The sequence below is a fragment of the Sylvia atricapilla genome, chromosome 3, assembly GCF_009819655.1.
Source record: "Sylvia atricapilla isolate bSylAtr1 chromosome 3, bSylAtr1.pri, whole genome shotgun sequence".
Taxonomy (NCBI): Eukaryota; Metazoa; Chordata; class Aves; order Passeriformes; family Sylviidae; genus Sylvia; species Sylvia atricapilla.
In genome coordinates this window covers 29,964,883-29,978,407 of record NC_089142.1, presented here as the reverse complement: position 1 = coordinate 29,978,407, position 13,525 = coordinate 29,964,883, and the positions used below count along the sequence as shown (strand labels likewise).

Here is a 13,525-nt window from a genome sequence, read left to right as displayed (position 1 = left end):
TGTCAGGGAGACATATCCCTCTCCTACTTTACATTTTGGGGTTTGCTTTACAGAAGTAGATTTAAGAATGCCACAAAAGGCATCTAACAAAGAAGTCCACATGTATAGTGGAGCTGAAGGATTATATGGATAGCACATATAGCAGCAACATCTGGTGCAGCTGGAATTTAATTCTGTTTTGAGCTCTCCAACAAAAGGAAATTTGATATGTTTCTCTGTGTTTCATGCACATGTTGAATAAAAAAGCCTGAGGGTTGCATTATTTGTGTTTTAATATGAATGGTTTAGGAGTCCTGATCTGTTACACTCATAGGCTTGGGAATCAAGTGAGCTGCTGGCAGCACTGCAGCAGAACAACTGAAAGATGAGTCCAGGCACCAAACTAGACTAAACTTTGCCTCACAGTTTTGCAAGAGCAATGATCAGGAAAAGGGCAAGAGGAGGGAATAAGACAATTTCTTATGTTTTCTAGAAGAGTAGATACTGTACTTCAGCTGTCTCACAAATCTCAGAGCCTTTTTCTTACCAGGTAAAAAGAAGCAAAAGAGGTCAACAAGCCACTCTAAAGCTGCCTGTGAGAAGCTTGTTAATGCTTCCTATTCCCAGCAATTACAGACTTTATGTGCCTTTTGAGACTAGGTACAGAGCAACTCAAAAGATTATTTGTGCCATCAACTTACTTCTGTCATAGTTAACTCCTAGAGAGTCACCTGTCAGAAAGTAAAACAGAATCACAGAATCAACTAGGCTGGAAAAGACCTTTGGGGTCATCAAGTCGAGCCTATGACCTAAATAAAACAGAATCACAGAATCAACTAGGCTGGAAAAGACCTTTGGGATCAAGTCGAGCCTATGACCTAACACCACCTTGTCAGCTAACTGCACATCTTTCTGACAAGCCCTACTGTTTCCGATATCAAAGCAATGAAGCTGGGCCAAATCACTTGACCCTTCAGGAAGATGTGCACTGCATCTATAAGGCTTCAAGGAGTGGCCACTTTTTTTGGGAGCTTTCAGTCAAAAAGACAGGGGCCAAGCAATTATGCCAGAAGTTTTTTCCTGGGTCTCCCTTTTTTAGTCCCCCCAGGTGAACAGAGGCACCATTTCTGTTCCTTCCTGCTACCCTCTTTATGTTTCCCAAGCTTCTGCTCTGCTTTCCATGGGGACCTGTTTGTAACTTACTGGTTTACCCATCACAGAGCATCTGACTTCTTTAACATCGTACATAAAGCTTTATCAGAGCTGATGCAAGAAACTCTCTTACACAACATGGAACTTGAGAATAAATAGACCCACCTTTACATCCCCTTAAAGTAAGGCTCACAGGCAGTGCACATGTCAGACCATCAACAGAGAAAAAAGTGTGGGCAAGCTGTATGTGAAAACTGCTCCATTAGAAAAAGCTTCCTCTCCTAACACTGGCTGCTAACTGTCCTTCCGACCTGGTATGAGGGATACCTGGGGACTCATTCCAAATCCAGATGTTCTCTGTCTGGTTCGGGGCTGCATTCTCAGGCCTTCAAAATCCTACATAAGTACTTTACATGTGTTTTTTTAGCACTTATTTTTTATTGTAACTGCCATTGCTTTTCTTGTGTTGGTTTGCCATTCCTATGCACTCAAGGGTTGCTCACTTACATTTTTGACCTGTCTGTCACTCTGGAAGAAATGCATCCTTTCCTCAAACTGGAGGATGATGTTTGTGGGCTCTGTCTTTTGCTTCAGCTTTAACAGACAACAGTCCAAGTATAGTGCTGCTGCTGTCTTTGGCTTCTAACAGAGTTTGCTCAGTAGCTAATGTTTAGAAAACATTTCCCTCCAAGCCATTTCTCACTCTCTGAATTAGATAGCATCAGATCTTTTTTTGTTCTTACATATTAGTGTAATATTGCTACATTTTTCCCTCTGTGTGGACATTCTTTCTGCAGGATGCAAATACAGTTATCAAACAGACTTTTAAGAAAGCTTTTTAGTATATACTCTTAACATTGGATTGCTATTTTACAATATTTGCTGAATTTGAAAATCTTAATTTTTCGCTTAAGTTGCATTACAAGAGTTTTTAGAATATCTAGGATTGTCTTACTGTGCTCAGTATGAGCTTGTTCTAAACGGAATTATTATTCTGCTTTCTATATTCAGTGGTCTAGCATGGACATGGGCATCTTAGTTCTGTGGAGAACTGCTGCAATGAAGCAGCCTAGGCCAGTCAGACCAGACAACGAGAGGATGCTGGAAATGCAGAGGGGATAGTGCTACTGTACTTCCTGGAGAGTAGAAGTCTGGAACATGAGACAGAATTTTGTATAAAAACTTTGTATAGGTGTTGGCACAAACTAAAAAATATTCAGCATCTTGTTTTGTCAAGGCAGTACTGCATTTTTAAGGGAAAACCAAGAGGAAACTTCAGCTGATTTATTTATGTATTATAATTCCAACACTCAGCAATGAGTCTTTAAAAGGCAGCAGTCCCTGGGAAAGGAGTCCAGCACACAGCTTGTCTGACCTAGCATGCTCTACTACCTCATTCCTGAAATCTTGGCATTTATGATCCCCATTCATCATAAACACCATAAATGAAATAGTTTAGCATGTTCTTTTGCTGTCATATTTTCTATCTTCTAGGGAGAGATCAGAAATACTGGCCTTCGTTTATTTCTCAGGATCAGAGAGGAAAAGATATCCTAGTATTGGACACAATGTTCAGAGTAATGAGATTAATAAAGTTGAGGGCTTTTTGCAACAGCATGAAAAATTCTGTATTTAAACAGATCACTCCCACCACACAGAATAACATGCCTTTTGTTCAGGGATTTCCCATGTTTAATTAGTCATTTTTTCAGTATCTTAACCATGTTTTCAGTTAAATAAAGTAATAAACAAAAGTGTTCAGAGTGAGGCAATACTGTCTTTATGTTATTTTTAAATTGTGATCAGATATCTGTGGGACATGGAAAACTAAAAAAAAAAAAAAAAAAAAAGAAAGAAGTACATCATCTTTGCTTCTCTAGCAAAATTTTAGTGCCAAATTCTGCTCTCAGGTAAATTTCTGTAAAGTATAGTTGATAACAGCATCACAACACAAGGGCATGTTCATGGGTTTAAAAAGTGCCAAAGGTCAGTAGTTGTTTTAGTATCTTAAAGGCTCAGCAGACATCAAGTGAAGCTCTGGTGCCTGACTCGTATTACCCTGCTGCCCTACTACAGGCAGCCACAGCATCATTCCTCTCCAAGAAACTGATTTGATTTCAACAGATAATAATTTGGCTAATTTTTGTTTTTTTAAACTTCAATTTGCTTGCTTCAACAAATGAGAGCACAATTTGGCTCCTCAGGGAAAAAGAAGCCAACCAAACATGACTTTCACCAGGCCTCAGTTTTTGGCCCCAGATTTCAACATACACTATTACAGCAATCAAAAGAACCATAGAAATTACTCATTTTACTGTTCCTTAACACATATCACACAGTCCTGCAGCAAGCAGAATCACAGATGAACCTCAGGACATACAGAGAGCACAACTACTACACTGGACATGAAAAGGAAATTTTATTAAACATGTTTACATAACATGAGTTGGAAGTTCATTTAAAAGCACAGGGGAGTGTTAAGACAAGTGGTCAAAATAGAAAGATACTATCGAATTATAGCTAGTTAATTTTTGGCCACTAAGACAGAACAGGATCTAGTAGTAGTGCACCAATGCTTGAGTTCTTCCTGCTCAGCAGGTCGAGCAGTAACCAATCTGTGCCCTATGGAAAGATGGGCAGAATAATTCCCATGTGTTGAGTAATAATAAATAGTTCACTTGGTGCAGGCAGTATGTCTATGAATTAAAACCTAGTGTGTACACAGTTTCTACATGTGTTACAGCCCCACAGTAGGAATCCACACCAAAATAGTTATTAGAAGGAATTTGGTCCGTACTACATCACGTTTTCCATAGGGTAAAAAATAAAGTCCATCTATAGACATTTAGCACCAGACCCACAGACCTAGCCTGGCTAAAACCTGCAAAATGTCTATAAGAAAAATGGATGGCTTAGATTTCTTGGTTACTTCAGTATAGTAATTACGAGCAAACTGTACAAGTACATGCAACATACAAGCTGGCCTATGTGGAACTAACATACATTATTAAATAACCTTTTTCATCTCTTTTTACAAAACGTGCATGCAGCTTTGAACAGTTCCAAGTCATGCTGCTCTATTTGTGTGATCACAAAATTGAATGGCCTGTAAAAGGAGGGGAAACATATCAATGCACCTGCAGGAATCTGCAGTTCTTCGCACATTTACAGAATATCACAAGGGATTTCAAGGCCAAGAAGAACTCAAATGAATAAAAAGCAAATTGAAATTTGATTTTTTTTCTCCAAAAAGTAAGATATCTTGCGTTAAAAAATCAAGCCTTGTGCTTGCATCAATCTCAAAGAAATGTAAACTGAAATTTGATAAAAACATTAGTAAGTGCAGAATATTTCAACTGGAATTTCCAGTGAAACACTGAACAACTCATACCATGCTCTATCCAGGGCAGACAGGTGCGTCTGAAGCGACACACATCAGAGAAGCCTGGGTACAGCTGAAAGTGTCATATGCTCAATTCATTCCTGGTCAACATTTTGGGAAGTCAAATATACATTTATACACAGAAACGTAAGTATTTCCTCTCCATTTCTAGGAGGAAAATTGCATTACCAGTAACATATTCAATGTCAAAATTAAGACTAAAGCTGCTTTATACCAGTCCCCAGCAGTAGTTGCAGAATTCTTCAAAATTCTTCCATGCACAACATCATAAACAGAAAAGTTATTTTATATATATATATAATGCAAACATGTCTGCTTTTTACAAAGAAAAAGTGGCACTGTGATGATTTTTATTTTTAAGAATATAACTTAGATTGGTCATTTGTTCTGGGTTCCCACGTGAAAGACTTGTAAGTACCAGAACTGAGAAACTATTTGAACTCGCTGGAATTGTAACTGTGGCTGTTGAACACTTTAACGATGCTTACAGAGATATGCTTCAGCCCTTTTTTGTTTGGTTTAGAAAAAGAAAGGAAGGGTCTCTGTTAGCATTGTGAGGACTTCTACAAAACTAGCAGAATCATGTGGCAAAAAACTAGTGGAAGTGACAAGTACAGAAAAACTGCTGAAACACCAGGAAGGTAACACTGCTTGAGGGCTCTCTCAAAATGTGAAAAATACAACATTGTTAACAGAGTGAGAGCTTCCAGTTTGGGTCATCTTTGACTTAGGTCGAATCTAAAGGTCCCTCTCTTTATCCTTTTTCTTTTCCTTTTTTTTTATTTTTTAAATTTTTTTTTTTTTTTTTTTTATTTTTTTAACATTATAAGCATCAGTGATAGCTGCTAATAGATTAGCTGTATGTGATATACCTTTGTTCTGTCAATTTCAGCCATCTCTCAACAGACAGACATATGTTTGGATAATTACTACAAGCAAAAACGGAAGTGATTGTCTCTCTCCAACAGTGTTTCTTGATCATGTAAATATCTGGTTCCAATCGTTATCCTGGGTGATGTTTTGAATAGACAGCACCTGCTACTATGATCTAATGCAGGGAGGCCCAGTTGAACTTTCCAGAGATGACTGGGAAGCCCTACGTGTCAGGGGAGTCAATGTTGGATCCACTAGCGATGAAGGTGGAAATAATTTATACCAGCCTATTACCACACTGGATAGATCCAGTTCCTCCAGAAGGATCTGGGCAACTCCCATGAAGCATTTGTGGTCCATTCGGCCATAGTCTCCCCAAACTATTACCTGGAAAAACATAAAGTTAAGGTTCATGATTGTCCGCAAATGCATGCTTATATAGGGTTATATACTTAAACCCATACTTATGTATGTTCTCTCTTGCTATTACATCTGTTAGCATAAGGATAATGTTATTTTCAAGAGTGAACAACTGCTTCCCTTTAACGGGAAAACCTCATGGCAGGACAGGTGCAATGTCAACAGTAGAGAAATGTTTAATGCAGTAAGACATTTTGCAAGTCTGAAACCACAAGCCAAAAGGATGTGTTTAATGGTATTTATCAAATTAAGTGCTTAGTGTGTTAGAATGGATTTACACATACTGGATAAATTTAAGTAAACCTGCAAGTGATTCCCCAAATGACAGCCTAAAAGGGAATTAAGAAGAAACTGACCTGAAGGACTTTACCCTGTGGACTTTCCTCAAAAACCAGTGTCTGTTGGTACAGAGGATCAAGCGTCTTCCTTGCAATTCTTGTCTTCTTCTTAGCTATACATGCTCCATTTTCCAGTAAATACACTTTGACATATGGAGCTGCAGACAGAACATCAAGAATGTTATGTTTGGACTTACAGTGCACATCTGAAATGGAGGATAAATGCCTTAAAAGGAAGCAGAGTAGAAAGAAACTGACACACGTTATTTTCATTTTATCTTCAAAATTGTATAATCTGAATACAATTATATTCGTAAAACAGATGACACAGCCCACAAGAAATCAATTTGATTTGTATCAACTTTGAATGTAATGATCTAAGATGTTACTAACAACAATTATACTTCATGTCTGTCATTTTAAAAACATTTTCCTTTTTCAGGAATTAGCTGTCATTGACAGCTATTCTGGAGTCTCTGTAAATGCTTAGGGGTCAGAGATAGTTCAAAGCAAAAGGAATATTTAAAACTATGCCACTCCAATGATACAGACATGAATTGCTCTCTCATCTCTAGCTCCTAAGGAGATTGCAAAGTACCATTTTCACTAAATGTTATCTAAAAGAACTGTTCCACGTGTTACAATAAGCAGTGGTTGGCGTATTGATTCAAAATCTCCTCTAATAATCGTTTCTATAAATAACTAGAACTTCAACAAATGTCCTTATAAAATGATACAGTATTATTACAATATACATTATGCAAATTATTGACACTTGACAAGTAACACTAGCATAAGCTGTTGCCTTCTTGAAGCATTCTTGTGTACAGGTTTTTTTTTCATACCTGGGGTAGATTTGGAGCCAGGTTTTTGTGTGAGGCCACGGGCTCTAATGACTTCTACTTCTAACTGTCCTTTTTTATCCACCATTCCAATCTGGATGTCACCTGAGAGGGAGAAGAAAGAAGCTCACATTCTAGAGAAGCAGTACAGTGCAGGGGATAAGGGTGAAAAAGAGAAAGACCAGTTTGATATTATTCTTCTGCATTACTGTGCTTGTTGCATCTCCTGATGATCCCTTTAGCTTCTCCATCCTTAAATAAGGACTAAATAATATATACTTAGGGAGCATGGTGCCCTCTCTTGGTATACAGTTCATACCAGCTAAAAAGAGGTATTTTTTCTTCAGATGTCTCCACCAGGCACACAGATGACAATTTTTCCAGTTTATCAATATTCCACATACATTTTTAGTGTGACTAAAATTGCATGACATGTAAAAAAAAAGAAAATGCTTTCATTTCTAAATAGTCAAGCTTGTTTCCTTGCCTGAGTTTTGACAAATGATATTTTCTGCAGAAAAAGGAAACTGCATACTCTGAAACCAAACACTGTTCTGATCTAGATCAATAAAATACAAGAGCAGTAAACTGTGTGCTGATGCTCAAAACATTTTAACTCTGTGCTTTCATATATCATGGAATCAGCTGAGTAGAAATCTAACTTAGATTAAAATAGATTAAAATAGCCGTTTAGAATAAAAATGCACAGTATGACATGAGCAGCTACTTGACACTTGAGCAAATAAATGAACTACATCCATGAAACATGTGAGTACGTATATATTTGATATGTAAGCTCTGCTTGTCTAAAAAAAAAAAAACAAATTCACAAATCAGTGATTCTGAACTACAGGATTTGTGATTTGGATTTAGAGAAACGTTTTAAAATTAATTTGGCATGAGATTTTCACGTTTCTCCAACAACATATTAAAGCTGTGTTTATACCTTGGTATGTGAGGTATGACAGAACAGCAACAAAGATTTTTTTATCAATTAAACCTTGAATAAACACAGCCGTGTTTTGCACTTAAAATAGTTCAGGGGAAAATTCCAACAAGCATTTTTAAGAGCACAACTCTATTGCATATCCAAAATAAAACATGCAACAGGTAACCAGAAGGGGGAGCAACAATCCAAACATTGTCAAATCATCACTAGTGAAAGGATACCATAGAGCAGGTCTTCTAACAATTGTTAAAAAAAACACTGCAGTGCCTTTTAGGGGCAAAAACTTGAGCCTATAGTAGATAAAGTTCTGAAAAAAGTCAAACATTTTACTCAAGTTATCTGCAGAAAAATCTTTAGTCACAAAACAAGATTAAAATAAAGAAACAAGAAATATAGACCCTTATATGCATACCAATAGAGCCATTTAGGTATTAATTGGACAAATAATCTCAATAATACATTTTCTTCCAAAATAATAATAAAAATGTTAATTTAATACGTTTGATGTTTATGAATGCTTTAGTAGCAGTCATTTGGATTCATACAGCAAGTTTTGCTTTAGAGGGTCCTCAGAGCATTCTCAAAATAGTTTTCCTTCTGCTTATGAGCTGGGAAGGGAACACTGTCTTTTGCAATTTTTTTTCTGTTCCTCTGTCCTTTTTCAGATGTGTCTCAGTAGCTCTTCCTAAAGCTAGTTTTCTCAATACAGTTGTATTGAAGCATTAGCCATTTATAATTTCCAGCAGGAGAAGTATTATTACAGTAGTGGATCAAGGACTCCTCATTTAGCATCCTAAAGCATGTCTAAGAACTGTCCATATATAAGCAAAAAAAAACCCCCAAAACCCCAACTCAAATCTTTCCAAAGATAAACATTTCTCAACTCTTGCACTTCTTATACAACTCATAACTTGTTCATAAACAAGCTTCAGCTAATGCTGCTAAAGGAAATTATAGACTGATCTACAAAATAGAGAAGATCACAGCCCCCAACAGCTGTTGAAAAGGACTTTGTGTCTCTCATGACATCACTTTATTTGGTGACTGATTGCAAATGTTTCCAGAAGTTTCATTTTCTGGAGTTAGATGAACTAAGTTTGGAACAGTGCAGTTTGGCCAGAAACCCTCTGTCACATTCAATATAATCTGTGTCAGGTAAATACGAACTCTGAACAGTTGAGATTTTGCAGCGAGCTATGACTGGAGAAGCCACAATAATTTCATGTGGGAAGTAAAACCCCTATCTTCAAACTGCAAATAAGATTAGCCAGTATCTCAAATAGAGCAAATACTGTTTCTCAGCCCACTTTGGATGCTGCCATGGTAGGAACACCAGTGACTGCAGATAGGACCTTCATGTTGACAGTGAAGGAAGATACTTGATAAAAGTCCTTCTGGTGCTGTAGTCTGGCAGTGTGTGCATTAGATAATTGTCTTATTATTCATTTAACAGAGGAGAACATATCATTCTTACCCATGGCAGGGGTTGCTAGTGTTTGTCGGCCTACTAACTGTGCAGGTCCCAGTCCATCGAGGAAATCACTGAACTGACTGTCAGCGCCCAGCCGTACTCCAGGAAATATTAAGCTGAAACAAAATAGAAGCTGGTTAAGTATAAGAACAGGATTAATTTCTGTCATCCTACTGTATTTACCTCAAAAGTACTACTGATACAAAGCAAGCAGTTCAGGATGCACAACCACAAATCATTCTGCAGCGTCAGGAATGATGTGTCTCCCATGAACCCCAAAGCAGTGTAGAAAAATTCTGCACATCAGCTTGAAGTAGTCCATGAAATATGTGTTGCTAAGGAGGTCTCCAGGAGCAGTGAAAAGTCTGATAGGTAAATAGACTAAGAATGACCTTGTATGAGAAAACAAAAAAAGCTTCATGAAATTTAATAGCCTATTCTTCAGTAGTGAGCATGTGATTTACATAGATCCAAACCCATCTATTTGTATCAGTTAGAACAGGGAAAACAGATGTATGCACTAAATTAATCTGATTGCTGTAACTGTTTAATGAAGCAGTACACTGGCAGGTAGTAGCAGTAGTGGTGATTAGAGCAAAAACTAATACCACTCCCTAGCCAAAATATTCTGGCAGACGAATCTGGATCTACAGTTCCTACCCACCCCTCTCTCACAATACAAACTGAACTGTAACACATCAACACATCAACACATTCAAGGCCAGGTTAGACAAGACTTTGAGCAACCTGGTCTAGCTGAAGATGGCCCTGCCCACGGCAGGGGGTTAGACTAAATGACCTTTACAGGTCCCTTCCAACTCAAACTATTCTATGATGCTATAATGTGTACTTTGCCAAGCTGCTTTCTTATATTCCATAGTGTCCACCTTTTATTTTTTTTTTTTTAATAGATAGACAGTCTCCAAATAATAACAAAAGAAAAACACAAAGAGAGAGAGAAGGAATGATCCATGGTGGAATGATCACTCAGCTTTGACTTCCTTATAACAATTATGAGAAATAAAAGAACAGACTCTGAACCAAGTCTAGACAACATATTCCCCAGCAGGCCAGCCACCACCCTGTATCTTCTTCTTCCTCAAAGGAAATTCCTATTAGATTGCAAAAATAAAAATAAAAAAAGCATCTGATGTTAAAAGCTTTGATTTCTGCACATCAGGTTTGTGTGCTTCAGCCATTCAGTTCACAGTTCTTTGCAAAACCAGTAGTTGCATAGAAAAAGTCCATTCCTCTTTTGAAGACTAACTGTTCTTTCTATGCCTGCATAAAACTTATTGACTCTCTGTGACAGAAGCTGGTCAGAAAATATCATAGAATCATAGAATATCCTGAGATGGAAGGGACACACAAGGATCATCAAAGTCTGACTCCTGGCCCTGCACAGGACAGCCCTAAAAATCTCAGTGAGTGCCTGGCAGCATTATCCAAATACTTCTTGAACTCTGTCTGCTTTGATGCTGTGACCACTCTCTCAAAACATTTTTTTTTTTTTTTTAAAAAGGGGAAAACCTTTTTCTAGCACCTAGCCTAAATCTCTCCTGACTCAGCTTCATGCCATTCCCTTCATTCCCTTGGCACCTTGGCACAGCATTTTTCTTTAGAAAACTCTTTATTTTCTAAAATATAAGTCTTTTCAAAGAAATTTAAATTCTCTCTCTCTCTTTTTTTTTTTTTCTTTTTAAATATAGTTTCTTTGGATGGCAAGGAAAAGAATCTTAAGGTGTCCAGTTCAACACCAAGATATGATCTGCTTCTCTCCCCAGTGGCACTGTCCTTTCACTCTTGCCTCTGCTATGAGAAGTTTTTGCTTGTTTCATTGGCTTGAGGGGGCAGCTGGGTTCTGGGTTTACAGCTCTTAATAAGAGACTTGGATCAACTCCAAATTAAACTTTCTTTGTATATAGTATTACTGAACAGAGTTTCATATCACAGGGGTTCACACACAAAATCTGAAGTTCAACTCTGAGGTAATCCAAACATATCCCAAAGAAAAAGTATCGCTGTGTTTTGTTTTTAATAATGCAGTCTTAATTTAGTTGTCTTTTGATGAACAAAATGCCTCACTGGTTGACAGGGAAAATAAGAATTCTTAAGAAGTACTGTCTCAATTTCAGTTTCCAAGAAATTTGTGTTATGTACCTAAAATTGTTCAGTTTTTCAAATGTTTCAAGAGGAAGAATCTTTACACAGAGCTATCTCCTTCAGCTAGAGTTTTGGACATTCCAAGTAATGGGAAAGAAACTTCTACTTCATTAGAAGCTTCTCCTACATTACTGATATTTTTATTGCCACTTACTTGCCCTCGGAGCTATAACTATTGATGCTGCCATCAGTGGATTCTCGGCTTGGCTGTCGAACCATACGACTTCTCATCTCTGCTGCCATTCCTGTTTCTGTGCTTCTCTGTATCGTGCTCTTTAGCTTCTTGCTGCCCGCCTCTGAAAGCAGAGAAAAAGAAGCAACAGTTAGAATACTTACAGCAAAGGCTTCCCTTGTAATTTCCACCCAAGAACAATGATCGGATTTGGTCATTACTATTTACTAACATAAAAAAACTATTCTGATTGAAGAAGCAATTTCTCTTCCTCAGTTTCAAACTAGAAATGACTTCTCTTTAAAAGGCCGCAACCTGAAAATCTTCATTAGGGCAAACTGTTGGAAATTAGATGTCTTGTTAATAGCCTTTACACAGCTAGAATGTAGACAGGTTGTGATACCATCTACTAACCACATACTTGGTAATGCGCCTCTAGCCACCTTGCTAGGTTGAGTGACTGCAAAGGAAGATACAATTCTCACAGAAAATAAAATTGCATTCCACAGAAAAATGTTAAATACTAAGATACTTAGTATCAAAAATACAAATAATGTCTTTTGACTTTGCAAAATCTTACTTCTCACCACAAAATGTCTTCAAAGTAAACAGTGAACTTCACAGAACATATGATCTCAGCAGTTTGGAAACAGAAATAACTCTTGGGGGATTTGTTTGGGAAACCACAGAATAGGTAAGCTGGATAGGATCACAGTGGAGCACCTGGTCCAACCTCCCCACCTCCTACAGCCTCACACAGGATTGTGTTTGGACAGTTCTTGAATATCTCCAGTGAGAGACTCCACAACCTCTCTGGGCAGTCAGAGTCTCTAGGCTTGCAACTGTAATTGTAAGATTAGAAAAAAAACCTGTAAGATTAGAAAGCAATGTAAATATTTTTAAATTGTTTAAAGGCTTCATCCATTTGGTAAAGCCTCTATCCCATGTCCTTTGAAATGCAATATGATTTTCACCTGAATGTTTTCATGTTTCCCCTGGGCAAGAAGAGCTTCCAGTCCTTTACAGGTTCTCACGTTATGGCTGATCTAGAGTGAATTCTGCTGTCACACGGCAGAAATTACACTTCTAGATGATGACAGTTGTTCTCAATGATCTTTAAATTTCTTCCAGCAAGGCCTCCATGTGATGTAGTAACATGTGTTGTCTTCAAACTCAGCGTTCTGGTCTTTTTCATTTAGCTCAAATAGGTACCCACAGTTCAATGGGTAACATCACTTTCTCTCAGAAAATAATAGATTTGACAAAGTTTCACATAAGTAATGCTAAAACATTCTTCTGCATTTACCCCTTCATTTCAATGCTCCTTTATTCACCTCTGGAAAGTCTGCATGCATCTTTTTCATGGTCTGCTCAAGAAAATAGCTGAAAAAGCAACTATTTCTTCTATCTCCATCTGCTGTGGAGACTGAATTGCTCTGAAAAACTTTTCACCTTCCTGTTTCACAGGCACATTTTTGATGTTTGAAACTGAGGGATCTTGACAGATACGATACACACACAATAAAGCTTAAGACTTTTGTAGCCTGCACACAGTCTGCCTATTCCTCAGAGTATTTAAACATGCTGTGGAGATCACCTGGTCTTTGCTTTTTGGGTCTGCAGAGCTGGTGGAGGGCAAGGAGAAACCATACCATACAGCTATCAGAGTAACCTGTTTGAAGCTCTCAGGGAAACAGAAAACATGGCCTAAGTGCAAGAATTAGTATATTTGGCTTAGAGGAGTGAAAGGTGCAGAGGTTTCC

The 13,525-nt window shown here is 37.7% G+C and overlaps 1 protein-coding gene across 14 annotated transcripts in view; it reads right to left on the bottom strand.

Annotated features, from left to right (window-relative positions):
* Nucleotides 1-2,894: 2,894 nt before the first annotated feature.
* The window catches only part of RIMS1 (regulating synaptic membrane exocytosis 1), a 301,446-nt gene continuing 290,815 nt past the window's right edge, over nt 2,895-13,525 (bottom strand). For all 14 annotated transcript variants that reach the window (XM_066315004.1, XM_066315003.1, XM_066314990.1 and 11 more), the window contains 5 exons: nt 11,745-11,886; nt 9,431-9,543; nt 7,011-7,112; nt 6,184-6,323; nt 2,895-5,794 (listed from right to left, as the gene is read on the bottom strand). In XM_066315004.1, the coding sequence (XP_066171101.1) occupies nt 5,576-5,794; nt 6,184-6,323; nt 7,011-7,112; nt 9,431-9,543; nt 11,745-11,886 (716 nt within the window). In that variant the 3' untranslated portion in view covers nt 2,895-5,575. The remainder of the gene's footprint in view (nt 5,795-6,183; nt 6,324-7,010; nt 7,113-9,430; nt 9,544-11,744; nt 11,887-13,525) is intronic.